This window comes from Peromyscus californicus, unplaced genomic scaffold (genome assembly GCF_007827085.1).
Source record: "Peromyscus californicus insignis strain IS unplaced genomic scaffold, ASM782708v3 Scaffold_10__1_contigs__length_136768540, whole genome shotgun sequence".
Taxonomy (NCBI): Eukaryota; Metazoa; Chordata; class Mammalia; order Rodentia; family Cricetidae; genus Peromyscus; species Peromyscus californicus.
Genome location: NW_026294391.1, coordinates 19,195,911 through 19,223,752, shown reverse-complemented (window position 1 = coordinate 19,223,752; position 27,842 = coordinate 19,195,911). Strand labels below are relative to the sequence as shown.

Genomic DNA, 27,842 nt, shown 5'->3' with positions numbered 1-27,842 from the left:
CACTGATGCAAACATAACCAACAGAATAAAAGAGATGGAAGAGAGGATCTCTGGTGTGCTGGATACAATAGAGGAAATAGATTCGTCAGTCAAATAAAACACCAAAGCCAAATAGTCGTAACACAAAACGTCCAGGATATCTGGGACTCCACGAAAAGGCCAAACCTAAGAATTATTTGGATAGAAGAAGGAGAAGAATACCAACTCAAAGGCACAGAAAATATATTCAACATGATCACTGAGGAAAACTTTCCTAACTTAAAGAAGGCAATACCTACAAAGATACAAGAAGCCTGTAGAACACTAAACAGACTAGACTCCCCAAAAAGTCCCCTCACCACATAATAATGAAACAACTAAACATACAGAATAAAGAAAGAATATTAAGAGCAGCAAAGGAAAAAGGCCAAGTGACTTATAAAGGCAAAGCCATCAGAGTAACACCCGATTTGTCAATGGAGACTTTGAAAGGCAGAAAGATCTGGAAAAATGCAGTGCAGACACTAAGAGACCATGGATGCCAGCCTAGACTAATACACCCAGCAAACTTTCAATCACCATAGACGGACTGAATACGGCATTCCACGACAAAACCATATTTAAACTCTAACTATCCACAAATCCAGCCCTACAGAAAGTACTAGAAGGAAAATTCTTTTCATCCCCTGTCCTTGGCTTAATTAGAACTTCATTTAAACACTTCAGGAGTGTTCGTGCATCTGATATTACTGACTCTCTAAGGATACCTGTCCAATCATTTTCCCCACTTTGTAGGTAAGTAAACAACAGAGAGAGGTTAATACATATACTCAACATCAGGGAGCTACACAAATAAAAACTGCAGGACAGCTCAATGGTTACCTGCAGTCCCACATGGGTCTTCCAGACACTTATGATATTGAGCACCACTTACACACACTTAATCACATGTCAATGGCCCTTTCTGGCACTCTGTGTCCTGGGAAATCAAATGTGATTAATAAAACCACCTGGGAATGTAAAATACTTGCCTCTTTTTCCCTTCTAGAAGACCAAATGTTAGTGACTGCCAGTTGACAGAGTATTAACTCTCTTTAAAAATTCTTATGTTTCCATGGCTACTAAGGCTGAATGGTGGATTATGAGCAAGGAACACAACTTCCTAGCCATATTTGGACATAAAGGACCAGTGTGCTTAACTTCCCTTTGCATGTGAATAGTTTTTAAAAGAGGAATTCACTTTTGAAATCATGCATTATATAAGTACTACAATGCCTGATGGATATAGCACAGATAGTTATTTGAAAAAGAGAAAGAAAGAAGCTCTCATCCCCCATCCCTTGCCCTCCATTATCTGTGTGGTAGAAGGATAGATATTTCATTTTGAGCAAAGTGACTTCATTGGAGATTTTTGGGGCCATCCTACCTTCTAGAAACCTTATATATAGACACAAATTATATATTGTCCTTAATAAAAGGTTATGTGTATATAAAACCATGGGGTATTTTGTTTTGAATAGAAATATATCCTCCTTTTATCTTTCTGTGTTTTACCTCAAACTCTGTTACTTTGATGATACTAGTTAGGGTTTCTATTGCTCTGGTAAAAGCACCATGACCAAATTCAACTTGGAAAGGAAATGGTTCATGTGGCTCACATTGCCACATCACAGTGCATCATCTCAACAGATTAGGGCAGGCACTCAAGGCACAAACCAAAGACAGAAAATGAATCAAGCAGGAGCCAAGGAAAAACACTTCTTATTGAGTTGCCCTCCATAGCTTGCTCAATTTGCATTTTTATATCATCTATTACCAGAGGCCCAGGTTTTGTACTGCCCACCTTCTGCCAGGACATCCTACAGAAGTTACTAATCAAGAAAATTACTAATCAAGAAAATGTCCTATAGACTAGACTATAGGCAATTTGATGGAGAGAATCCCTTAATTGAGCTGCTTCTTTCCAGGTAACTCTTAAGTTCTTACAGACTGACATAAAGCTATGTAAATTTACACAATGTTATTTCTCCCTATGGTCAAATTTTGAGAACACACTATACTGTAAGCATATAGCTAAAATTAGCCAGAGGGTGTAAGTGAGTGGTAACGAGAGAAAATGAAAGTTTGACTTTCTTTTTATACCTTATCTCCTACTTCATAATGTATTTGTGATATAATAACCAATGAAGAAAACCCACTGGTCCTGTTTGATGAAAATCTAATTCAAACTGCCTATTAAGGGATACAGAGGTGTCTTCATGGTTAAAAGCATGAGATACTATTCCAGAAGTCCTGAGTTGAATTCCCAGAACCATCTTGGCAGCACACAACTGGCTGCAACTCCAATTCCAGGATTCTGACATCCTCTGACTATCATAATCACTGCACAGACATGGTCAACAGACATACAGTTGATAGTACATTCAAAAATATAAGAAAATGTCAGATAAAACTAACTTGTTAATATGAAATACCTTGGACAAGTAAAAATATCTTTGATTTGGGGGATTATAACAGTAGAAGACTGAGCAGAGGACCTGAGTGCCTGGGTAGGATTCAAATCCACACTCTTACCTGAAGGTTCTTTACTATATCTGGCAACATCCAAGGCACTCACCACTTACTAGAACCTTCCCTGAAATACTTATTATAATCTATTTAAAATAGGTTTCTTCTCTGTAGTTGAAAGTCTCTTTGTTTTGTTGATCTCAAGGTTTGTGGAATCATTCTGAATTATCCCAAGTTTTTATGGAAATCTATTAGCCTGTCTTATGAATGGCTGCTTAGAAGCAGTGCCAAGATTCTCTGTGGCTGAGGCCAGTCTTCACTGTAGTCAGAGTGTGAGTCTCTACACTGTCACTGGGAGCTTGAGTTATTTGTATACCTGAACCTTAGTCAGTAAGCAGTCCAGCTTTGTTGACCATAATAACCACAACATCACCAAAGCCCTGGGCAGTCCTAGGAGCCACCTTTCATGCCAACTGGTTTGGATTGGCATTCTTTAATTATTCCTCAATAGCTTGATAATATCCAACAATCACATACCTATTATCTTTGTGCCAGGGATGTATCAGTGTCAGGCTAGCTCTACTAGTGATATAGGGCTAATGTGCAGAGAAACAGTGATATGCAGCTAAAGAAGAAGTTTTGTAGGATGCCCAGGCTCAAGTGTAGGTGCTTCTGGAGTGGCTTCTGTTGCTCAGCCTTGTAGGTCAACATAGAAAACTATATTCTATCTCTAGGAACTTTGATTCAAAGGACAATTTGTACCTATCACTTTGGACTTGATGAAGCATATAGAGATAATCATCAATATATATTCTATATATTTCTTCATACTATTATAGGACAGTGCTATGCTATTGAAGAAAAGAAAGACTATTATTAAAATCCCAAATCTCCCTATCTAATATATTCCCCAGTGTGTTTTAGAGCCTCCAGGGTGTGTGAAGTTGAACATTGTGCCATACAGCTTGGGGTGTGTTGTGAGATTTTCTTGATGATAGACTCACTGATAAACATTTACCTTGGAAAAGGTGGTTATCCAAGGTCCCTGGAAAACCTGTCCTCATTTTTTGGAAGGGTAGAGTTTGTTCATAAGTCTGGGTATTTTTGAAGGAGAAGGGGAGGACAATCTTGTCTGGTTTGCAGCCCACGATTCTCCTAGCAGTTGCTCTTGCTTTAATGCCTATCTCAAAGGTAATGTCAAACTTCGAAGTGATACAGAATAGCTCAGAATGTGATAGATGTATCCAGATTAGGGGGCCTGATTGCCACAGTGCTTCACTATGCTACCTTTAGTCCAGAAGACTATGGCTATCAGGGGAACATTTGGGTCATGTCTCCTCAGGGAGGCCTTATAGGCAAGTTCACTAGCCCACTTTAAGAGATCCCTGCCCCCATCTATCAACTGTATTTTTGCAGAGGGGGAGGAATGTCCCTTGGGAAGGGAAAACAGTTGTCTCATGTCTTCATCAGGAATTGTGAGAAATTGTTTGAGCCAATTAATGGTGCCACAGAATTCCTGGAGGTCTGTAAGGGAGTAGGACTCTCATATTATTATAGAGGCATTGAGTGGTTGGATAGCTTTGCCAATTTAGTAACCCAAAAAGGCAAATGGGGGCAGGCACTGTAACTTTTGCAGGGCCATCTTGAGGCAAAGGGCTCCTAAGTCCTCAAGGACCAAGGGCAATAACTCCTGAAGTCTCTGTCTGCTATGGTGGGCCAAGAGGTTATTATCCATATAGTGGATCATTAATACCTCACTGGGGACCCTAGCTAAGGCCTGCTGAAGATACAACTGGCAGATGATTGGATTGTTTTTCATACCCTGTGGTAAGACCTTCCAATGATAATAGGAAGCAGGTTTTTAATCATTGGGTTCCCAGACAGTGAAAGTGAAGTGCTCTCTGTCCTTTGAAGCCAGTGGTATTGAGAAAAAAATAATCTTCAACATCTATTACAAGAATATGCCACCCTGGTGTAATAACACCTGGGTGTAGTAGCCCTGATTGAGGGGAGCCCATCTTTTCCATTTGTGCATTGATTTGTCTTAAGTATTTCAGAAGGCAAAATTTTCCTGACTTTTTCTTAATTACAAACATGGGGGTTTTAAATCTACTGCAGGAAGATTCAATATGGCTCAGTGACAATTGTTCTTCAACTAACTCTCTCAACACTGATAGTTTAGATTGTATACTAGGCCACTGGTCCAACCACACAGGCTTCTGCAATGTCTGATTTAATGATATGGGCCTTGGAATATTTGTATCTGGAAGGGGGCAATGGCTCTTAGAATTGGGGGTCAAGGCTAGAATTTCCAACAGACTGACATGTCATGTCATGTGTTACTATATCCTCATAAAAAGTCTTATAATCTATGGTAACCATAGACCCCATTTCCTCTAATATATCACAATCCCAAAAAGTACAGGGGTGGAATCACTCCTGATTTCCATCAAGGTCCTTATAGTGAACTGGGTGAAGGGTTGTTTTACAAGGCTTACCCCCTCCCACCCTCATAACTGTTGGATCATCATTCAGTTTACAGTGTGGGAAGGCTTGGGCATCATTAAATAATATTATAGTGGCTTTTGCCCTTATGTGCACAAGTCCCTTGGTGGGTCTGCCATAGTAAATAGTCAACATGGGAGAATAAGGAAATATAGGGAGGATCCAGAAAGTCTTTGGCTTTGGGGGATCACCACTTATTTGCTAGGCTGAGGGTAGACCCTCTTTAAGTTTTAAAGGCAGCTGGGGAGAGCTTCTACAATTACATGCCTGATGAAAACACTTTTGGCTTTTGGGGTATTTGATCTTGGATCAAGCTTTAGGACAGTCTCTACAAAGGTGACATGGCCAACTTCAGCCTCAGCAAGAATGTGGGTCATGAAAGGATAGGCCATGATCATTATCTTTGTAAGCTAATAGTAGAGGACAATAGAACATGAAGGGGGTCAACTCACCAAAAACAGCTGAAGGGGTCAAATTACTTCGCTGAGTCTAGTGAGGGGTTGGGACAGCAAGCCAGCCAGTAATAAAGAAAAAAGATGACCCAAAAGAGGAAGTTAAAAAGGACCCAAAGGCAAGGCCCAGGTAGGGGTCCATCCATGTTGGGGGCCAGAATGTTGCTGGTGCTGCAGCTGGGGTCTTGCTGGCCATGAGACCCAGGGGCAGGGGATGAGAAGATGGGGAGGGGGACAATAGCTCAGCTTCAGTAGATTGTAAGCAAGCTCATTTGTTAAACAAAAGTCCGGAGTGTATATGTTGGGCTATTGGCAGGCTTTTGCTTCTAGCTGCCATAGTGGCTCTTGGTTGACCTTGGGTTGTACATCATTATATTTCAATTTGGAGCTTATGGGTCAGGTTTCCTCTGGCCAAAGTGCTTGTTGTGCATGTCACAGCTCATTGTTTGCTTAAGGCATGGCCCAGTACTTTAGCCTTACCCATCTCAAAGAAAGACATTATACACTGCTAGCTTGTTCTATATACAGTTCCTTTTTGTGGTGTATCCTTTGCATTCCCATGTCTACGTGTGTGTGTGTGTGTGTGTGTGTGTGTGTGTGTGTGTGTGTGTGTGTGTGTTTGTGTACATACAAATATACATGTTGCACATATGGAATTTAGACTTGAAATGATAAATCAAGAGGATAATTTTTCATTTTGCTTGTTCTTTCAAAAGAGGTCAGTTTGTAATAGTCATATAATAGCACACTATCATAATTTAGAAATTATATTTGAGCATGATTTTGCTTATACCTCTCATTTAAGTTATTTAAATATTATGTATTGCAGAAACAGCTGAAATAAACATCCCTGTGGGGCATTTACCCAACCACCCCCACAGTTCCCCAGAGTTTTCGTGAGTGTGAGCAGCAGGAAATATTAGATAGAAGGATTTATTGCGAAGAATATCGTGGAGATAAACAGATAGAAAATAAAGGATAGCCTCGAGAGGGCCTGGAACCTATTCCAACGGGCCCCGACTGTCTCTGCCCCAGGGTTTTTATAGAGACGCCAAGGGGTGGAGCAAAAGACCTCCTCCCCCAGCACAGCCAAGTGCAGACCATCTCAGATACCTGCACTCAGGCCCGTGGTCTAATCATCCTCTATGAGGACCTGCTGGGTAAAGCCACGAGGAACCCGAGAACGGGCTCCCACAGGTCCCCCTTTCTTAATATATAAAAAACAACTATTAATGGCTTACAGCAATCTCCAAGCTGTTACACCTCCCAGTATGGGAGTAGAGGATGATAAAGATGGCATTTCTCTTTTGAATTAGGTCCAAGGTGACTACAGCAGTCTTAGCTGTCACAAGCCCTTTCTAAGCCAAAAACTCTTAAGGTGACTACAAACTTAAAGAATCCCTTAGCTTCATCATTACCATTAACAGGTTAACATAAATATTGCTATACATAGTCACAATTCTCTCAATCTTACAACTCAGAGCAAACTCTTAACAGAACCATTTGAATTAGCATATATGGTGCTATATATAGTTAACAATTTTCTCCGTCTTACAACTTTAACTCAATCATTTGAATTTTCTTGCTAACAGAACATAGGAAAAACTTCAATGTATTCACATCAAACTTAAATATTTTCTTAACTCCACAAAACCAGGGTGCATCAATATCAACAGGTAAACATAATTTCTGCAAACATAATTCAACCTCATAACTCCTCCTTTTCTTTATAATTTTTGAAGCAAAATCTCAAACCTAGTTAGAAGAACCCAAACTCACACAATTCCTACAAACCCATATTGAAAAGCAATCTTCTCAATCTAACCATTAACACTTTGAAAACTTAGCAAAACATCCAAAAGCAGTTTCTTAATAAAACTCTTTACACTTTAAAAGTAGTCTCTTGGGCTGGAGAGATGGCTCAGAGGTTAAGAGCACTGACTGCTCTTCCAGAGGTCCTGAGTTCAATTCCCAGCAACCACATGGTGGCTCACAACCATCCGTAATGAGATCTGGTGCCCTCTTCTGGCCTGCAGACATACATGCTGTATACATAATAAATAAATAAATCTTTTAAAAAAAAAAGTAGTCTCTTAATATACTCCATTTGCATTTCTTACTAACAAAACATGACATTAATCCACTCAAAAAATTTTTGAAATTAGACTAAGGAATATTAACTCTCCCCCTTTTCTTTATAATTTAAGCAAAATCTCAAGCCTAGTTAGAAAACCCAAACTTTTCCATTTAAACAGTTCCATTTGTAACACAAAACCAGTTCTGTAAGTAATTTTATTTTTACATAAACAGTTCCACAAAACAATTCATGAATCACCAATTAATAAAGCATATATGCATACACAAAACTGCATATCTTGATTCTAGGTAGAAATAATAAATTTCTTCATTTAAATAGTTCCATTTTTAACTCAATTCCAGCAAACAGTTCCTAGGTCATTACTATAAGTAAATTCAAAATTGTCCCATATCAATGAAATCTCTATTGTTCATTTCATTTCTTAAGTCTTAAAACTCAAACGATAAATTCTGGTACTAGCCTTCCAAATATGAGAAATCCATAACTAAAATCTTTTTGTAATTTTATCTCATTTTAAGTTCAAAAGTTCAAACAAGAAATAAATTCTGGTATCGGACTATCACTTCAAAATATGAAGAGATGTTTTTCAACCAAAACTTTTTGCAGTTAACAATTTTAGTTAAAACAAGCGTCTCTGCAACTTTTGTTCTCACAGACCGACCTTTTTAGGTACAGTAGTATTCTACTACTGATGTTAGCTCAGGTTTTTCCGTGTTGCATCGATTTTCCACAGATCTCAGCTGCGGATGCCTTGTGCTGGTTCTGGCATCCTCCATTCTTAGCTTCTTAACGGCTTCTGAACTTTTGAAAACCGCTCAGACTGCCTGCTTTGCAGTCTGCTAGGACACTAACGTCTAGATCTCAGGTTTTTTCATCATATACATTAAGCATAGACTCACACTTAACATTTACACTTTTTCACAAACTCACATAAAACATTTTTTGCAAAGCATTTAGACTCACATTCAACATTTACACTTTTTTACAAACTCACATAACATCTACTTATTTATACTCCTTAAGGAAACTCTAGCTTATTACTTATATACTTATATTCATTCCATCTTATTTCTTATTTAAACTTACATATACAACTAGCATCTTTACTTCTTACAAGCTTATTACTACATGTCTTAAGACTACCTTAGATACTTCTTGCAAGCTTATATTCTTAAAGGAACTCAATAGATCTATTTTACAAACTTATATAGGGCTACTATTAGCATACGTTTAACTTCGCAAACACCTAAAGATTTCTTAACACAGATCTAACAAGACAGAATTTCTTCAAACTCACATATCTTATTTTCATCTTTTTCTATTTCTTACTCTTAATTATTATCACTATATCTATTAGAAAGATTCTCTTAACTAGACAGGAAGTACGTACATCATTTCTAAAGTTTAGAGTTTATAGTCAGCTTTGTTACAAAGCACTGGGATTTAGTGAGTAGTGTTGTTATAGAATTGTGATAGTTGTTGCTAGGGGACTGTAACCTTCCCAGGATGAAGCCACACTCCAAAGTTGCCAGTTCTCTCAGCCGTTCCAGAACCGGCAGAGATGCACTGTCAATGGTAGACGGTTTTTAACTAGAGGCTGTCCCTTCACCCAAATTCATAATAGCTCCCCTAAGTGCTTCAATTCAGACAAATGTTTCTATTACAGCAGTACTTTTGATTTGTTCTACTGAAAAACTTCACTTCACACTGAGGGCGAAATTACCATATTTAACTGCTGTAAAGCTCTTCGCCAAATAATGCACAACTATTAGGTGATACTTTTTTAAAGGAGCTAGTAAAGTCCCAAGTGGCACAGCTCTGAACTGTATTTAGTATTTTCACTTCATTAGCTTTAACTCCTGATGTTATTAGCAGCTGTAATATTTAGCATTGATTTCTTATAAGGAACTTTCAGGTGAAGCAACTCTTTTGTAAGACAGCTAGATTTTCTGAAGTTTGTTTCCCATCTATAAAGAAGTCATTTCTTTTTGAATGCCTATTTCCTTGTCTCCTTATTAGATTTGCAAAGGAATTACTCATTGCAGGCAGTTTGTTCAAAAGGCAAAGAACTTTAATTTCAACATAAGTTTCTTCATATCTAAGACAACATTCAGTGTATAAACTGCTTTCCCTTGTTTTAAGGATTTTAAAGTGGCTTGTTTGCTCTTAAAGGTAGCTTTTTGTCTTCCAACTACTGTAAAAATTTTGCACAGCTATTAGGGTAAATAAGGCATTTTACCAACGGAGCCCCAAACCGAGAAGCACCTAGTTCCGTATCCTTTCAATTTTTCATTGGAACTGACACTTAAACTCTTAGACGATTTTCCTCCTTATTCTTTTAAAAGCTGTATTTTAAGTTTACCATGAACGTATTTTCGAGCTGACAAAAGTGTTTCAAGGCAATGTCGCCATCTTTAGCGGAAAAACTACCTTTCCCAGAATGCATTTCCCTTATATAAGTCCATAATAATATCAGTCCCTTAAATCAGTCCTTTATATCATTTCCCTTATATCAGTCATTTCCCATAGTTCTTTTTGGGTCTGAGAGTCAACTTCTAAGTTCTTTTTTACCAGACTTACTTACAAATTCTTGCCCGGGAGGTTTGAACAAAGTTTTTTGCTTTTGCAATGGGAGATTTGAACAAGCATTTTACATTTTCAATTATGGAACATTGGGAGGTTTCTGGTCTCTCCTCAGCTGGCTTTAACAGGTGTCTCTCCTTCATTTGACACTGGCCCCCAAATCAGAACTGCACCTGCCTCGTTAGCGCGCATTGAGGTGGGCAATTTCTGATAGCAACTTTCCTCGGGGCTTGTGTTTGTCTTAGCCAGTCAGTGAAAAACAAGATCACATACAACAGCTTTTCCATAGCTCCTTCAGAGAGATTTTTCTCCCACTGATCTCATTTTGCTTGTTCCTTCCTTCCCCAGATGCAGAGTTTCAGGTATCTGTCTGTGGCTCTGTTCCTCTGCTAGCTGCTTTTGGAGGTAGGGGCTTTTTTTCTTCCCCTGAATCTGCCTCAAATTCTAGCAGCTTTTCACAGGTCACATATTTTCTGGGGAGGATTATGTCCCTTCTGTTTCTTTGGAGTCTTTCCCAGACAGTTCCCAGTTTGGTCTCAGTTTATCCCCTCTACCCCAGAAACAGTTTCTGACACTACAATGGTGGCTTTCCCTGCTCCTGAAGGTAGGGGCTTTTTGTCCATTTCTGTTTTGGGGGTCTGTGTGGTTTGCGTACAGACTGAAAATCTAACAAGGGAGGTTTTTGACATCTCTAAACTCCCATTAGGACAGGTGTTTTGCCTTATCAGGCCTTCACCTGGCCCATTCCCCCAGTGGGTTGCATTTGCTTGTCTGGGTGCTCAAGGACAGAGCTTATGCCAGAGGCAATCACCCCTCAGGGCTACACTCCCTCATCTCAGGGAGTCAGTTGAAACAAAGCTTTTCTCAAAGAGGTGCTTTCTCTGACAGAAAAGAAAGCTTTACTCCTGGATAGTTCTGTCGTGCCCTGGCTGGGCTTTTTCCCCAGACAGTGTTCTGACTCGGCAGCACAACTGCTTCAGACACAGTTCAGCTTTACTGTTTTCCCAGAAAGGTCCTTACTCTAATAGGAAAGCTTTTTCTCATTTCTTTTTGCAGCTGTGGACCTATCAACCCGGGACTTGTAGGAAAGTGGACAACTGTGCCGTTCCCACTGGCTTTAGTTTTGTTTGTTCATTAGCAATCTTCCTGCCTCAGCTCTGTGCTCCAGGAAGTTTGCAACTGCAGGAACCCTAGTATCCCCGAAATGCACTCCAACTCAGAGATGCTGGCCAGTCGCCTCTGGGTTTTTGGTCAGAAGCGAGGATACAATGCTTCAGGGAATCGTTGCATTAGGATGATTAGGAGCACCTTTTCAAAGATGCTCACTCAAACAAAACCCTTGATGCCTCAGCTCGGCTGTAACTGAAAAGCTTGGCTTTTTTGCTTTTCCCAGTAAAGTTTCCTGCCCTTTTGGGCTCTCTGTAGCTCTTTACCCACACTCTCCCAAGCATTTCCCTCAGGGTACTCTGACCCACTGCCTTTTACCAGCTTGAAGAGACAGAGCTTAGAGGTTTTTAGGAACTTGTCCCTGCCTCCTGCATTGCAGGGAGGATTTTTAAAGCTTGAAAGAGAACTTAGGTTTTGCTGTCTTAAGAGGTTTGTTGTTTTCCCTTAGAGCTAATCACAGTTGGTCCCCATACTAATATCTTCAGGTGATTCTAATTTTTGCCCTTTTGAGAAAGTTAAAGGCTTTAGTTTTTAAGTTTAAGAGCTTTTGAGAAAGATGAAGGCTTTTTAGAGAGATTTTTTCCCCCAAATTTTCCAAGAAAAGCTTTATAGTTTGAGAAAGATTTTTTTCCCCAGGAGAAAGACCAACTTTTCCCAAAACTTCCCAACTTTAAACTTTTTGGCTTTTTACACCTCCATTTTTGCCTCAGGGAGAAATCACTTTCTCCTGCCGCTTGGACTTAGCATTTCAGCTGTCCCCAGGTCAAAAGCTTCCATAGGAAACTTTTTCTTCCCCATAAGCTCAAAGAAGAGCTTTTTTACTACCCAAAAAGCCCAAAGAAAGATTTTTTTCCCAGTTTGCATTCAGAGCCCCCAAAGTTAGAAAATTGTAGAGTTTTTCCTGTCTAGTTGCCTTATTTTTTCTACACAATCTTACACTTCTAAGTTTTTCCTACACTATATTACTACCCTATGCCTTATACTTATTTTTTCACAGATAGAAATTGAGAAAGCGATACAAGATAGAAAATTTTGACAGAAGAGAATTTCGCTGCAGCATCGGACATCCTTCCAGTCTGCTTTCCTTTTCTCTTGAGGATAAAACCCCTGCCTCTCAATGTATATAAAAAATATATATTTTCCATAACACCGGCATGCCTTATCCACTGGCAGGGCTGACTCAGCACTTTCGCCAAAAACTCTGTAATAAAACTATTATTTTCCTTTATCTTAGTCCCTATTACTTTGTCTTTAGTCCCTGTTCATTTGTCTTTAGTCCCCCCCTTTGTTTTAGTCCCCCTTTTTCTCTTTAGTCCCTTTTTTTTCTTTTTTCTTTAGTCCCTGTTCATGGCGCCATTCCGTGGGGCGTTTACCCAACTACCCCCACAGTTCCCCAGAGTTTTCTTGAGTGTGATCAGCAGGAAATATTAGATAGAAGGATTTATTGTGAAGAATATCGCAGAGATAAACAGATAGAAAATAAAGGATAGCCTCGAGAGGGCCTGGAACCTATTCCAACGGGCCCCAACTGTCTCTGCCCCAGGGTTTTTATAGAGACGCCAAGGGGTGGAGCAAAAGACCTCCTCCCCCAGCACAGCCAAGTGCAGACCATCTCAGATACCTGCACTCAGGCCCGTGGTCTAATCATCCTCTATGAGGACCTGCTTGGTAAAGCCACGAGGAACCTGAGAACGGGCTCCCACACATCCCCTTACATATGATACTGCAAACTTTTTTTTTCACGGTTAAATCCAAACAGTAAATTTCTAGCTAACAAATACACACGTTTCAGCCTTTGACAGTTACAATAAAATTGTTAATCAAAATCTCTTATAGAGGGAACTTCTGTTATAGTCATGGAGTTTAAGGCTTCTTATACTCTTATCTATAATATATTGAACCTCAATACATAGGTATACTACGTAAATACAACTATGTGACAGCAGAGACAGGGTATGAGAGCTTAGTGCTCTGTAAACCATAATTCATTTTGATTTCCCAACTTCCCATGAGTTCCTGACTTGACTATATACCTGTTCAATCTCACCTTCAGATTCATCAATGTAAAAGAGTACATCTTCAAGGTGAGTGGCCTCCTTAGTAGTCTATCAACTTTCCTGTTTGAAATAGTTCTTGTGAACTGCCAATTCTGGCACCTGTGGGAATTCAATGACAACATTTTGCAGTTTGTGACCTTGGACTCTGGGAAGCTTATTACCTTAAGAGTTCAATGTCTTGGGACTATAATCAAGATGCTGGTGCACAATCCTATCAATTCCACCTGGACCATTTTACCTTAAATTCAGTATGCACAGAATCTGAAATTAGGAGCTCTTTTGATGAAGCCTGTAGTTCTGGTGTTCAGCATGATGGCCATCAAGTTGAGCTGCATGAAAAACTCACCTGTTGAGATTTAGATATACTGCTACAAGGTCTGTGCCTTAGTTTTGTGTGTTATCAGCCTCTTCATATTTGTCTCAGTGAGGAGGAACTACATGGTATATCTTTATGCTAAAACTACTCTTGACTTTCTGCCTGATGTTCCTGTTAAAAAAGAAGCCTTAATAAGCAAACAGTTTATAGGCATCTTCTCATTAGGTGTCATGAAAGTCACCATGTCACTCTTTGGAGTGACCGTGATACTCTATGAAATAAGTTCTTTAAAACTACAGATTCAGGTGAAAACCAAGTGTGCCTCCAAAATTTCCAAACAAAAAGACTTAAGGAGAGATCTCCTGCATTTGCAATATCTCTTTGAAGACTCCTAAAAGAAATTTCATATTTACACACAAAACCTGTGTAGACATCAATTGTTCTAAATAAACCAACAGCTTGGTTCTCTGAGTCTTTCTAAACTATTTCTTCCTATACCAGTCTAATGTTCCTTTCTTAAATATTTTCACATCTTAAACTCTGAAGGCCATGATCATGCGTTCATATATTGGCAACCAGCAGTAGGAGGCAAAAGTAATTGTGAAATATGTTTTGCAAAAATGAACACAAACAATACCAAGTGAAATCTTTTTATAATGAAGCTGACACCTAAATACAAAAAAGCAAACACATTCTTGTGCAATGATAGGTAAGTCCTTATGTCTATTGAGGGCAGAGCTGGAATTCATAGTTTTGTATCTCTAGACAGTATGTGCTGTTTTCAAGAAGGAGGAAGCCTATGCAGTACAATGGGCAGTGGACTTCTCCTATCTTTATGATCGTGAAAAATCACAAATGGCTAGGCATTTCTAGTGTACTCTGATCAAAAAGTGGTATACAGATCAGAGGATAGTTTATCCAAATTTGCTTTTTTGTTTTACATTCTGAATCAATGCATTCAAACTCATATTATTTTGATATGAGTAACATAATTACCTACTGACCAATCCCACCAACACAAACATGCTACTTTAAATCCTTTGTTCCCATATAATGAAAGCCATTAAATAGTGAAAAAGAAATTTATGTCAGGTCTATAATTATCCATACTCTTTAACAGTCACAAGATTGTTCAATAGTCTGAAGTCTCTTTTGTCACACTCAGGGAGTTTTTCAACTGTGAGAACTTGGTCCATCATAAATTGAGTCATATACTTCTAAACATAAAAGTACAGAGTAAATATTACTGATATAAAAGGGAAGAAAGGGGACAAAGCAAGCGAACAGGTGACAGAAAAAGACTTGAACCCATGAGGGTAAGCCCTGAGTCCAACAGCTCCAAGATTCTCATCTATTAATATGAGGTAGGCATTTGGGCTTCAAAGAGCTTAAGGATACATTGCCTTCTGTCATTGCTGGGTGAATCATACGATTTCTTTCTTGAGATGTCTGTTACATACATGCATCTTTCCATGACAGGTACCACATATTTCTGGCATCCCCATCATCCCAGGTATCCACTGGAGCATGGGCTTCTCCTTTATACCTTCATGTGGGAGGCTTTCTGCAGAAAGTTTTGCTCTGAAACACATTATCTCAAAATGTCATTCAAAGTTATATTACCCTACAATATTGGATCTTCCCTTTCTGCAAATTCAGTACCATGTGGACCATGACGCCAAGTTTTTTGTCCATCTTGATATGGACCTGGCTCTGTGGGTTATTTTGGTTTTTATTAACTTAAAAAAATCTAGAGTCATCGAAGAAGAGTATAACCTTGCAGTGATGGTTATTTTTTTGTTAGTTTGATACAATCTATAGCCTTCTGAGTAGAGGGAATCTCAATTGAGAAAATGTTTTCATAACATTGTCTGTGGGGAAGTTTTAGACCATATTCTTGATAGATTATTGGTCTTTTAATGTACAGGCCTTGAGGGTGGTGCTCTGTGGTGATATTTTATTTGAGCTCTGACAAATAAAGCTTGCATGGGGATCAGAGGAAAAAGCCAGCAACTATATTAAACATAGAGGTCAGGCAATGATAGTACGCATCTTTAATCCTAGCATTCAGGAGGCAGAGATTCATCTGAATCTCTGCGAGTTCAAGGCCACATGGGAACAGAGCCAGATATGGTGGCACATGCCTTTAATCCCAGAACTAGTTAACTATAGATGTCTAGAGGTCTCTACAGACAGAGAGGAAGTGAATGTAGATCAACAAGGGACAGACAAGGTCATCCTTTGCCATTGCCATCAGGAATTTCACTGAGGGGCCTCTTGTAGACCCCCTGACAAATTTAGTTCAGTCAGTCCTTTCCCGCCATCATAGAAGAAATCCCTTCCCAGAGCAAGTAAAAAACCAAATGCCAATTGTAAAAAAAACATACTGCTTGTGGTGATAGAACAGCTATAGCACAGAGAACAAAAAAGTTCAGGAGAAACCATAAAGCAGTTTTTTGGCAAACTTCTATAAATGAACAAAGACCAAAATTAAAAATAAGAATAAATGACGTTCTCATTGAAGGTCTTGTAGACACAGGTGCAGGTGTAACAATAATTGCACCAGAATCTTGGCATCCATATTGGCCTCCTCTGGAGGTAAATATTCAGCTGTTAGGGACTGGAACATTATCTCAAGTGAAACAGAGCACAAGATACATCAAATATATATGGCTAGAAGGACAGAGAGGAAAATTAAAGCCATACATGGTTAATATAGCTATGAAATTATATGTCCATGATTTATTACCACAATGGAATACCCAGATTAACATTCCTCCAACCTCAGAAACAAACCAAAAACTAACATATTTTTCACAGAAAAATATTAGAAGTCATTATAAAGAACATTTACTGACAATTCAGTATGTACAAGAACAGGACACAACAGCTGCTGATCTTTCAAAGACACAAACAGCCCTAACTTTAAAATGGATAACAGACAAGCCCATGTGGGTTCAGCAATAGTCTTTAACAACAGAGAAACTACAGGCCTTAAAATGGCTGGTACAAGAACAGTTAAATGCTCAGCTTATTGAGGAATCAACCACCCCTTGGAATTCTCTTGTATTTCGTTTAAAAAATAAAATAAATTTTCTAAATGGAGAATGGTAACACATAAGGGCAATTAACAAGGTATATCAGCCAATTGGCACTCTAAAATCTGGAATTCCTTTGCGTACTCTGTTACTTAAAGGATGGCTTCTTACACTTATCAATTCAAAAGACTGTTTCTTCTCAATACTCTTACGAGAAAAAGACAGAGAAAGATTTGCCTTCATGGTGCTTATTTATAGTTCCCAGCCAGTGAAGAGATACCAATGGATGGTTCTTCCATAAAGAATGTTAAATAGTCCAACCTTGTACCAATATTTTGTACAACAGCTCTTGGAAGTAATATGTAAACAACTTCCTAAATCTATAATTTATCATTCCATGAACAATATTTTACTACCTGATCCAAATGCAGATACCTTAGAAAGAATGTTTGAAGAAGTAAAGAAAATTTTGCATTGTTGGAGATCACAAATTGCTCCTGAAAAGTTACAAAAAAGAGATTCTATTAATTATTTAGGATATAAAATAGGTCTACAAAATACTGGACCCCAAAAGGTGCAAATTAGGATGGATCGAATACAGACTCTTAATGACTTTCAAACATTATTTGGAGACATTTCCAGTCTATGGACCACTATTGGGGTAAAAAATGCTGAACTGAGTAATTTTTTCAAAGCCTTAGAGGATGATAAGGACTTAAATAGTCCAACATAATTATCAGCTGAAGCTGAGAGAGAATTAGCTTTGTTGGAAAAGAAAATACAGGATGCACATGTGAAATATGTGGATCCAAAGCTTGACTGCATTTTGGTTATTTTACCCTCTAAGCATTCTCCTATAGGAATTTTAATGCAGAAGGAAGATATTATAAGAAGTGATAGAGTATGGAAGAAAGAGGAAGTGATGTAGCTCGAAGGAGGGTGGAAGTAAGATGGCAGGACACAGAAACATGTATAGGCATGAATATACAGGAAGTACCTCTCTCTTTGGCTGAACAATTCCTAGTGGTAAGACGTGGCTGGTTTGCTCTCTGATCTTTCAGTTTACACCCAATACCTGGCTCTGGCTTTTTTATAAATAAGACCACTTAGCAATTTCTGCTACAGTGTCCCATTTAGATAGGGCAGCACGTGTTATAAATGAAATGATGGTGAGTTACCTTCAATGAACAAGCAAGCGAGTAGAATTTCTCCATAGTCTCTACATCCATTCTTGCTCTAGGTTAATACCTTGAATGCTGACCTAAGTTCCCTCAGTAATGGATTGGTAAGTTTCTGCTCTGGCTTTCTCTGGTAAGCAATCCCCTCCCCAGAATCAAGTGCACTTATGGCATATCCACTTTAAACTGAGTAGCATAAGATGTTCTTTTCAGGTTGAGCTCCCCAAAGTCTTCCTACTAGAGCCTCCATAATTCTGCCTGCCTAGATCTTGTCACACAGATCTTCCACTGCCAAACTGTGCTGAATTCCACCTGAACTACATCTACCTGTGCCATTGCTGCTCCCCAAGGCTATCTTGGGATGCAGACAGCTCACTATCTTTTCCTGGAGATCTTCCTTGAATCACTTCTGCTAACCAACCCGGCACATAATCCTAGGCCTAGGATCCATAATATAGCCCCTGCACATGCTTTCACAGTTTAGTTCCCCCAATGCCCAGTTTGCCTATGCCACTATTATTCTTCCAGGACTGTTTCTATCTTATCATCTTCAAGCTTTGTATGATGAGTTCCACAGACCTGGTAGTGTCATGCCCACCCTTCCACACCTGACTCCAATCACACAGCTCTTTCACTGGATTTCCTCATGAGTACCCTTACTGATAAGCTCACATTTGCAATTTTCATATGTAGATGCATAAATTGAAGATTGGCCTTGACTTGTGACCCTTCCCTGACACAAACATGCATAGGCCATTAAGTGCCTCTCAGCAGCCCTCACTCAGTCATGTAACTTCTGCAACAGCTTTCCCAAGTGATATATCCTGGAAAGAATCACACCTGTATAATTAGAATTTTCTTTGGACTGCCAACCATCTCCCAAATAGAGACACTGAGACTTATTAATTATGGGCCATGGCTTAGGCTTGTTCTACTTAATGTAACCTGTTTCTATTCACCTATGTTTTGACTTGGGACTTTTTTTTCCCTTTCTTTCATTCTGTATGTCCTACTTTTCTGCTCCCTCCATATCTGCCTGGCTGGGCCCTGACATCTCCCTGTCTTCTTTACTTTTTCCCATTTTCTGAGCCCAAATACCTCTTCCTATTACTCTCCCTACCCCAAAATTCTGCCTATACCTCCTCCATCACTATTGGTCATTCAGCTTTTAATTAGAACTATCAGGTGCCTTAAACAGGCCAGGTAAAACAGAAACACATGTTTGCATAATTAAACAAATGCAACATGTTTTTACATACTTAAACAAATATATGGCAACATAAAAAATACAATACATCTTTAAATAGTTAAACAAATCCAACACATCTTTACATAGTTAAAAAAATAAAAAGCATATTTGCATAATTAACCAAATATTCCACAACATACCTGGGCTATGTACACACTCCAAGAACTAGATTAACATGAGCAGATCACACATCACAGAGCAGGCTCACCTAATGATGTGTCCCTGAACTTCATTCTCCAGTTTTACTCCTCATACTCCTTTGTCTCATAACAGAGAAATCACATAACAGCTTTGCCTTTGTGCTCCAAAAAACTTACCCCTCCAGCACAAGCCTCATAGTCCTTGGCCCAGTTTTGATTATACAGTTCCCACAGTAGCTTTTCCTGGTCAGTTTCCAAAGAAGCAAGTTGTCCTGTGTCATTAACCACCAAGTTATGCTCTTCTGTGCCTGTTGACAGTTACCAAAACCTCATCTAATAGTAGTGGCTCTAGACACAATTTGGCTTGGTAGTTTTTATACCAGCTTTCCTTGGTCCTTTCTTCAGAACCAGGCTTTCCTATGCCATCTCCACACTCTCTAAAATTAACAGAGGAAGCAGAGATCATGGACTGATTTGCATTATCATAGTCGGCAGCACATCTACTGGCAGTGTCATCCCCACACTCCCAGGTTTAGTAGTCTATATCCAGAAGGGCAGATTTCAAAACTGGTTTGCCTTGTGTTCTCCAAATAATCTCATCTGCCAGCACCATCCACAAACTCCCATACATAGCTCCTTTGTAGCAGATCTTACAGTTGCTTTCCCTGCAGCATTGTATCACAACCAAACCTCAACCAACTATCTACATAGTCCGGGGCTCTCTGTAAATGCACCTATCATACACCAAGTTTCCCTGGTGATCTCCACATAACCTCAAGTGCCTTTGCCATTCCCACACTCCCAGAAGTATCTCTGGTCATGTAGCACCTGTACCCACATTTCCTAGTGAGTTCTGCCTGAATCTAGCTCTCTTGATGTCTCTCTGTACTCCCATATCTACCTACAGAAGCTTTCATTGCTCACCAGCTTTGCCTGTTGAGTTCCACTTAAGGTTGACTGCCAGTGCTATCCACACCGTCTGAGGTACTGCCTAGTCTTGAGGTTGTAGCACTAGCCTTCCTTGGTCAGTTCTCACAGAGCCAACACCACCTGGACCATCTCCATACTCCATGTTCTAACATTCTCACTTGCACAATTCATGGGAAGGCTTGCCTGATAATGGTCATCAGAAAGTTTTCCCTAGCACATAACTAACTACCTTACTGATATGATGAAGTAAAATGGCCAAAAGCCAAAAGTCACTTTGGAGAAAAGGTTTTATTTTAGTTTATACCATTGAAATCCAGTCAGGAACCTTGATAGAAGAACTGACACCAAGGCCATAAGGAGAAGGTGGTCACTAGTTTTCTACCCATGGATCATGGTAACTTGAACAAGGGTGATAGCACCTCTAGTGGGAAGGCCTCTCCAGTGTTAAACATTAATCAAGAAAAAGCTCCACGATCTTCCCTACAGGCCAGTCAGATGGACCCATTGTCTCCATTAAGGTACCCTCCTTCCAGAAGACCCTAGCTGATGTCAAGTTTGCAAATTACTAATCAACACAATTGGGTACTTTTCAACTATACACAAATTAATCACTATGAAGCAATAACCTTTTCTTTCTTGGTCATCTGCTGTGAGGGTCTCTGAACTTATGTCCCTGTTTAGGGCACCATCTGTGGGAGGGGAACTCTTGCCTTTTACAATGGTTCCTATGAGGAAGAGAGAGGAAAGGAAACTTGTAGATAGAAAGTTAGCAGAGATGAGGCAGAAACACAGGATAGCTTTGGGAGGACCTTGGTCAAAATCCAATGGCCCCTTCTGTCTCTTCAAAGGGGCTTAGGGGCTTTTTATACCAAGTGGGGGGGGGAGACTTTCCCCTTGCTAGATCAAAGCAAATCACACAGCCAAATGCAGACCCTTCCAATCACCTAGTAACCATGCATGTGGTCAAGTCACCTCCTTATGCAGTCCTGCTAGGTAAAGCAAGCTCAGATCTCTCTAGGAAACCTCTGTGGGATCCCACAGGTCCCCCTTCTTAATATAATAAAGGGTCCCTCAGATCCCTCAGATAGACTCTGTCTGCCTTACATCATACTCTTCAACTAGATAAGCCTTACCCGTCATGGAGACACATTTTCCATCAATCATATTCTGTCTTAGTTTGGCAGCTAGCAAGAAGAATATTGCCCATCTCTGACTACCAACCTCTGGCAGAGGATGGTTCAGAGTTTAAGATCTAAATCAGGTACCTAGTATGAGTTTACAAGTAGCTGGAACAACCATAGCAAACCCTAGGGCTGTCACCTCCACCCAGTAAAGGAGTAGAGGGTGATAAAGATAGAATATCATTTTTAAATGTGTCTAAGATGTCTATTATGGCCTTAGCTGGTCCAAGCCCTTTTTTAAACCAATAAACTCAAAATGCAAATGCATCAAAATAAACTGAATCAAACTTACAGATTCCCTTAGCTTCACCAAACCATGGTGCATTAATATCAACAAATTAACATAATTCTAATATGAATATTACTATATGTATTTACTATTAGTATGAATATTACTATACATATTTACAATTACCATGAATATTACTATACATATTTACACTTCTTAAAAACTTATATTCAAAAGCAAACTCTGTTTAGATGTTTACTAAAACTTAAAAACTATATTCAAAAGCAAACTCTTTTAGATGTTTACTAAAGTGTATGAAATAGTTCCATAGAATTATAGAACTAAAATTGATCTCTTAACAGAACTATTTACATTTTCTTCCAACAAGACAGAGAATATATGAATCATGATTCACCACAGTTAAAATTGTAGGTGAACTCAAAACTGTTTCATTTCTGAGGTCTGAAGTACAGAGTCAGATTTGATAACATCCTTAAAGTTCCACTAACAGTTTGAAGTCAGAGCCTAATTTGTCAGTGGCTCAAGAATCTTTACATCCATCTCCCACGGTGCCAGAATTTGGTGAGTGCTGCTGCTAGGGGGCTGTAACACTCGCGATGATGCCACTCCTCCAGAGCTACCTTTCCCACCATCCCCTCCCAACAGTTCCAGAAGCAGGAGAAGTGTGCCCTGTGGCAGATGGTAGCCAGCTGAGAAGCTTTCTCTTTACTCATTGCAGATCCCCTGAGTGCTGCAATTCAAACAAATATTGCTGAAAACTTCACTCCCTGCTACGGCAGCACTTTATGACAATCTTGTCCAAGAACCTTGCTTCTGGGTTAGAATGGTTACCATAGTAACTGGGCTGCATCTCTGCTCAGCTAGTAGGACTCAGGGACTGCTTCTTAAAAGGGCCACACATTAATTTGCTACTAGTAAAGAGAAGTGGTGTTGCTCTGGACTCTGTTTCATTACTAAATGCCAACAAAACCTTTGTCCCAAACTCCTTCTCTGCATTCTGGAGGCCTCCTTAGTCTCCTGTTTTCTGCCTACTGAAGGATGGGACATCAATATCAGGAACATTGGTTCCATCAGCAGCAATGGTGTCATCAGAGCTGACATTCCTCTGTTCCATGCATTACACCAAGGGCTGAGGCAGCCATAAAACTTCATTTGGTCACTGAGGGTACAATTCCCCCTTCTTAATTTTTTGAAGGTAGATGTTAAGACTGTCATGAGCTCTTTCAACAATGTCTGGTCTTTGATAGACATTTATTAGCCTAATGCATCTCTCTTTCCCATCTCTGACACAACCCAGGTTCTTTCTTTGTCCTTAAGTTTTGTCTACACCCAAAGCAACTCCTAGCATAACAACTATTTTTCCTTGCCATGAACCATAAAGTGTCTCAAAGAGGCCTGACAAGTGGCATTAGCATTTTAATTGCCTCCTGACAGGCAAGCTTTGTCCATCTGTTTCTAGTCCTCTGGTGGTAAAGCTAAAATAACTTGTGAAAAAATGTTTTGGGCTGAAAAAAAGTGGCATTTTGAGCTGTATAGGCAGCGAGTCATTATTAACTCCTTAAATTATTTAAAAGGAATTTGGAACATACATTCACATGATAGTACCCTGGGCATCTTGCTGCTCTATTTCGGGGAACATTTGAAAGCCTTGTCTGGACTCACTCTGGCCTATAAGGGTTATTTTTATTCACTGTATTCTTACTTAAAATCAAGATTAAGAATTTGCTCTTTTACCATAGGAGGTTTCTGCCCACCCTGAGCTTTGCCTTAGGACACTTGCATTACTGTTTGACAGGTGTACTTCACTAAACAAATTCCACAACTGACACAATACCCCAGAGTGGGTCATGCACATGCACATGGCCATACCAGTGGTTGGTGTCAGAAGTGAGAACCCCTCAGGACTTGCCCTTCCTGGCTCACCAATTCAGTGAAAAAATGATGAGAGTACTTGAAACAAGTGCATTTTCATAGAGATTTCCTCCCAGATAGATCTCCTTTGTCCCTGCTTGTCTCCTCTCCCAAGATGCAGAGTCCCTTATGCTGCTAGTGCTGCTCAGGCTCTCTAGTAGCTGTTTTCTGTTATGGGGGTAGGGGCCTGCAACCTCACTTCAGCCTCATTTGTATGGCCAAATGCAGCCTCAGCTTTTCCAGTGCTGTCATTGCAGCTACCACTAGGGACTTAGACCATTCTCTTTTCATTGCAGGGAGGATTTCAAAGCCTCTGCCACTCTCTCCACTCCATGGCTCATCCCACCCAACATCTTTCAGCTAGCAGCTTTCCCCAGGGTCCCACATCACCTCTGCCATGGTTCCACACTTGGGGATGCTTTCTGGTAACTTCAGGAACCCCAGTGTCACTGGAAGGCACTCAAACACAGAGGTGCCTGCTCCCTGGCTCTCCAATAATTGGTTCCTGAATGTTGACTTGAAGAGGAGACATAGTGCTAACACTGAGGGATTGCATGCTCCAAGGGTATTTTGTGCTAGGGCAATTTTGTGTGGCTTTCCCATTGTGATAGATGTTCCCTCAGGAGAAAAATTCTGCCCCTACAGAAGAAAAGAGACTTGAAGAGCTTCTTGTTTTTGAATAAGAGAAATTACTAAATATTTCAAGTCTTTCAGTTCTTCCTTTATCTCATCCCAAGATGAGATGAACTAGGTTTCATGACCAATAGGGAAATATTCCTGGTTATACAGTGTTGTAAAAATGTTTTCAGGCACTGTTGGTGGAGTGGAGAGTTTTATCTCACCTGTGTCTGTGTCTGTCTCAGGGAAAAATTTTCAGCCTGCTGCTCAGGACTCAGATCTAAGCTGTCCAAACACAAAACGCTTCCTCGGGAACCCTTTCTCTGCCTGACTTTCCTCCTAGTATTGTTGCATTTTTACTTCAATTCTCTCCTACTAGTCTGTGTTCAGAGTCCCATAGTTGGAGAACCGAGGACACAGCTCCTCTGTACTTGTTGCTTTTCTACCTTACCCTAAGTTTCTTCCTACACTATATTCCTATACTTTACCCTATATTTTTTCCTAATTTGATAAGCAGAAGTTAAGAGAAAAAGAAAAAAAGCTAGACAGAGAGAGAGAGAGAAAGAGAGAGAGAGAGAGAGAGAGAGAGAGAGAGAGAGAGAGAGAGAGAGAGAGAGAGAGAGAGAGAGAGAGATTTGCTGCAGCCTAATACTTTCTGTATACAATTTTTGCTCCCACAGAATAAAATACCCCCACTTTCACTTTTGTTACAAAGCCAGACATGTTCAACTGCTTCTCACAGGCTACTTTCCTACTCTCACTTAAGTTCCTCCACACCCAAATCCCTACTTCTGCATCACCTGTGGGAGGGTCCCTGAACCTATGTCCCTGCTCAGGGCACCATCTGTGGGAGGCCAGCTCCCACCTTTTACAATGGTTTCTATGAGCAGAAGAGGAGAAAGTAAATTTTTAAATAGAAAGATTGCAGAGATGAGACAGAAACATGGGATTGCTTTTCGAAGACCTGGTTCAATACCCAATAGCCCCTTCTGTCTCTTCAAAGGGGCTATTTATAACAATGCCAAGGGGTGGGAAAAAATATCTCCCACTTGATAGATCAAAGCATACCACACAGCCAAGTGCAGACCCTTCCAAACACCTGGTCACCATGCACGTGACGCTGTACCTTTTTTAATAGCCCCTTCTAGATCTCTGCAGGGTTTATGATCCTATCTCGTGGTGCCAAATCTCAGCTTCTATCCTTACCTCCTTTAATCCTTCCTCTTTCAGTGTAAGTGAGCCTGGTCCTTCAAAAATTGACATGACCTATCAACTGAGCCAAACCTCACATGCTCTGTAAAATGAGATCCAAAGAATCACATGCACCAAACCTACTTCCACATTCCCATTCCTGGCAATGTTCACTTAGTTTCTGAACCAGATTCCTTCACAAGTTCTATTCATAAGAGGATCTGCAGAACACCCTTCACCCATTGATAAACCTCCTCAAAAAGGGTATATTTTTACAGATAATCTCACTTAATGTGGACTAAAGTATTCGAGCATATTACCTTACTAGTACATTCTCACTTGAAGACACACCTGTTCTTGTCATGGCCACACTTTCAGACCCAGCTCTGAATATACTCATGGGGGAGTGGGTGATAGCCTTGTCTAGTGAACTCCAAAGCACCTCACCTACCAGAGCCAATTCCATACTCCCTGACACATCTCCTGTACTGCTGTTTCCTGGTCATTTCCACAAGAACAAACTGGTCTGTATCATTGTCACAATCCAGACCTACATCTGGGTGTACACAATGTGAGGTGACTTTGTCTGTTGAGCCCAAAGTCATGCCTATCAGAGACATCTCTGCACTTCTGGGCCTGGCTCCTATAACACAACACTTTCATCTGTTTTTCATGGAGAATTCTAACAGAAACAATCATGTGTATACCACTATCACAATTCCAGGTCTAGCTCTAGAAGCCCTAATAGTTCACTGGCTTTTCTGGTGAAAGATCAACACTAACACCCCCACACTGCCTGCACCATCTCTATATACTATATCCCAACTCTCATTGAATACTTCCATCAGTGAGTTTCTAAGGTGAATTCCCCATCATCAAGGCCCCACATGCTGTCTCCACAGTCACAGGCCTAGCTCCAGGTGTGAATTTCATGCACAGAGTTTGTCTGGTGATTTGCCACAACATCACCTACCTACAATATCCTGACACTGCCATTCCTGTTGCCGGTGATGCAAATCTTGACATGGCTTCTCATGATTTCTGCAATAGTAAATCCTGCCTGCCCAATTTCCACTCTCTGGGGATTTTCTCTCAATGCACAGATACCTCACTGGTTTTTGAGATGAACTTCAAGAGAAGTTCAAAACACTGTAATTATCTTGTAATTTCTGTCCTGGCACTAATCACACATTATCTAAACTGGATTTCACTGCTGATAACTCCAGAACCAAGTGCTGTACACCATCTCTACATACCCCATAAAGTTCTGGATATACATACTGCGTATACTCTGAATTGTGGGCTTCAGTGTACCTCACCTTCAAGTGAAGTTTGTACCCCCATATTTCCATATTTTCTATGCTCAGCCAACACCTGTACTTGTTTCCCTGACTAATTCCACTAATAAGAAGACCACCTGGGCCTTCTCCACATTCCAATTTGGACACACAGATTACACCTCTTCTTGGCTTGTTAATGCTCCGCAGAACTTCACCACTAGCACCATGTCCAATGCCAACCACAGCAGGTCCTGAACTGACTTTCACCATTTTGTTCCTCTAATATCAAGTCCAGTTGAGCCATCTCCTCATTACCAGGCTTGTCTCCAGATGTCAACCACAGGCACTGGTGTTTGACATGATTTCCCTGTAACCTGGCCTTCTAGTACCACCCGTCATTCCATGCTTAGCTCTGAGCATGCAACTCATGCACTCGCTTTTCCTGTCAAGTAACCCCAGAAGCAAGACCACCTGTGAGAAATTCCTACTCCAAAGCCTGGCAAAGAGTGTATACTCATATTTCAGATAGAGTGAATAAGATCCTTGCCTGACAGCACAAACACCACACTTATGGGCTTGGTTCTTGTCTCTCCACCTGACGTGGCTTTGTCTGTTGAATTTTCCCAGACCCAAGGCCATTTGTACCATCCCCAAACTTCCATACATTTGTACATTCATGCAGATCTTGTACCTGTCTTCCCATCAATTCACAAACCTATGCCCACCTGTTCCATCTGCACAGTCCATGGGTTATCTGTGAATCACTCACTGGTTTTCCTTATGACTCTTGTCAGAAGCCCACCTGCAGAGTTATCCCTATATTCTGCTCCATATCTCTGAAGACAAACTTCTTCCACTGCTTTCCTACTGTATCTGTGTAGCCAATCTTACACATGCAATCTCGACTCTTCTAGTCCTATCTAATTCCTTATTAGCAGGCTACATACCTGTTATTTTGTTAAACTCTATACAACCTCAACTGTCAGAACCATTTGCATACTCCAAGGCCAAGCTTTGGTCATACACCTCCTGGACTGGCATGCTATTGTTTCATTTTTTATTCAAAACCCATGCCATATATTCTAAATATAATTCTCCTCCCTCACCTGCTCCCAGGTCTTCCTCACCTCCCCAACCTTCCAATTTCATGCCTCCATTATTTGTCTCTCTCTCTGTCTTTTTTTTTATTTTTCATGACAGGGTTTCTTTGT

General features: G+C 40.1%; 1 protein-coding gene across 1 annotated transcript in view; it reads right to left on the bottom strand.

The window, feature by feature from the left end:
• The window catches only part of LOC128113804 (uncharacterized), a 55,686-nt gene that overhangs the window by 6,778 nt on the left and 21,066 nt on the right, over nt 1-27,842 (bottom strand). The window contains exon 2 of the mRNA XM_052743752.1: nt 14,776-14,882. Coding sequence (XP_052599712.1) covers nt 14,776-14,882 — 107 coding nt within the window. The remainder of the gene's footprint in view (nt 1-14,775; nt 14,883-27,842) is intronic.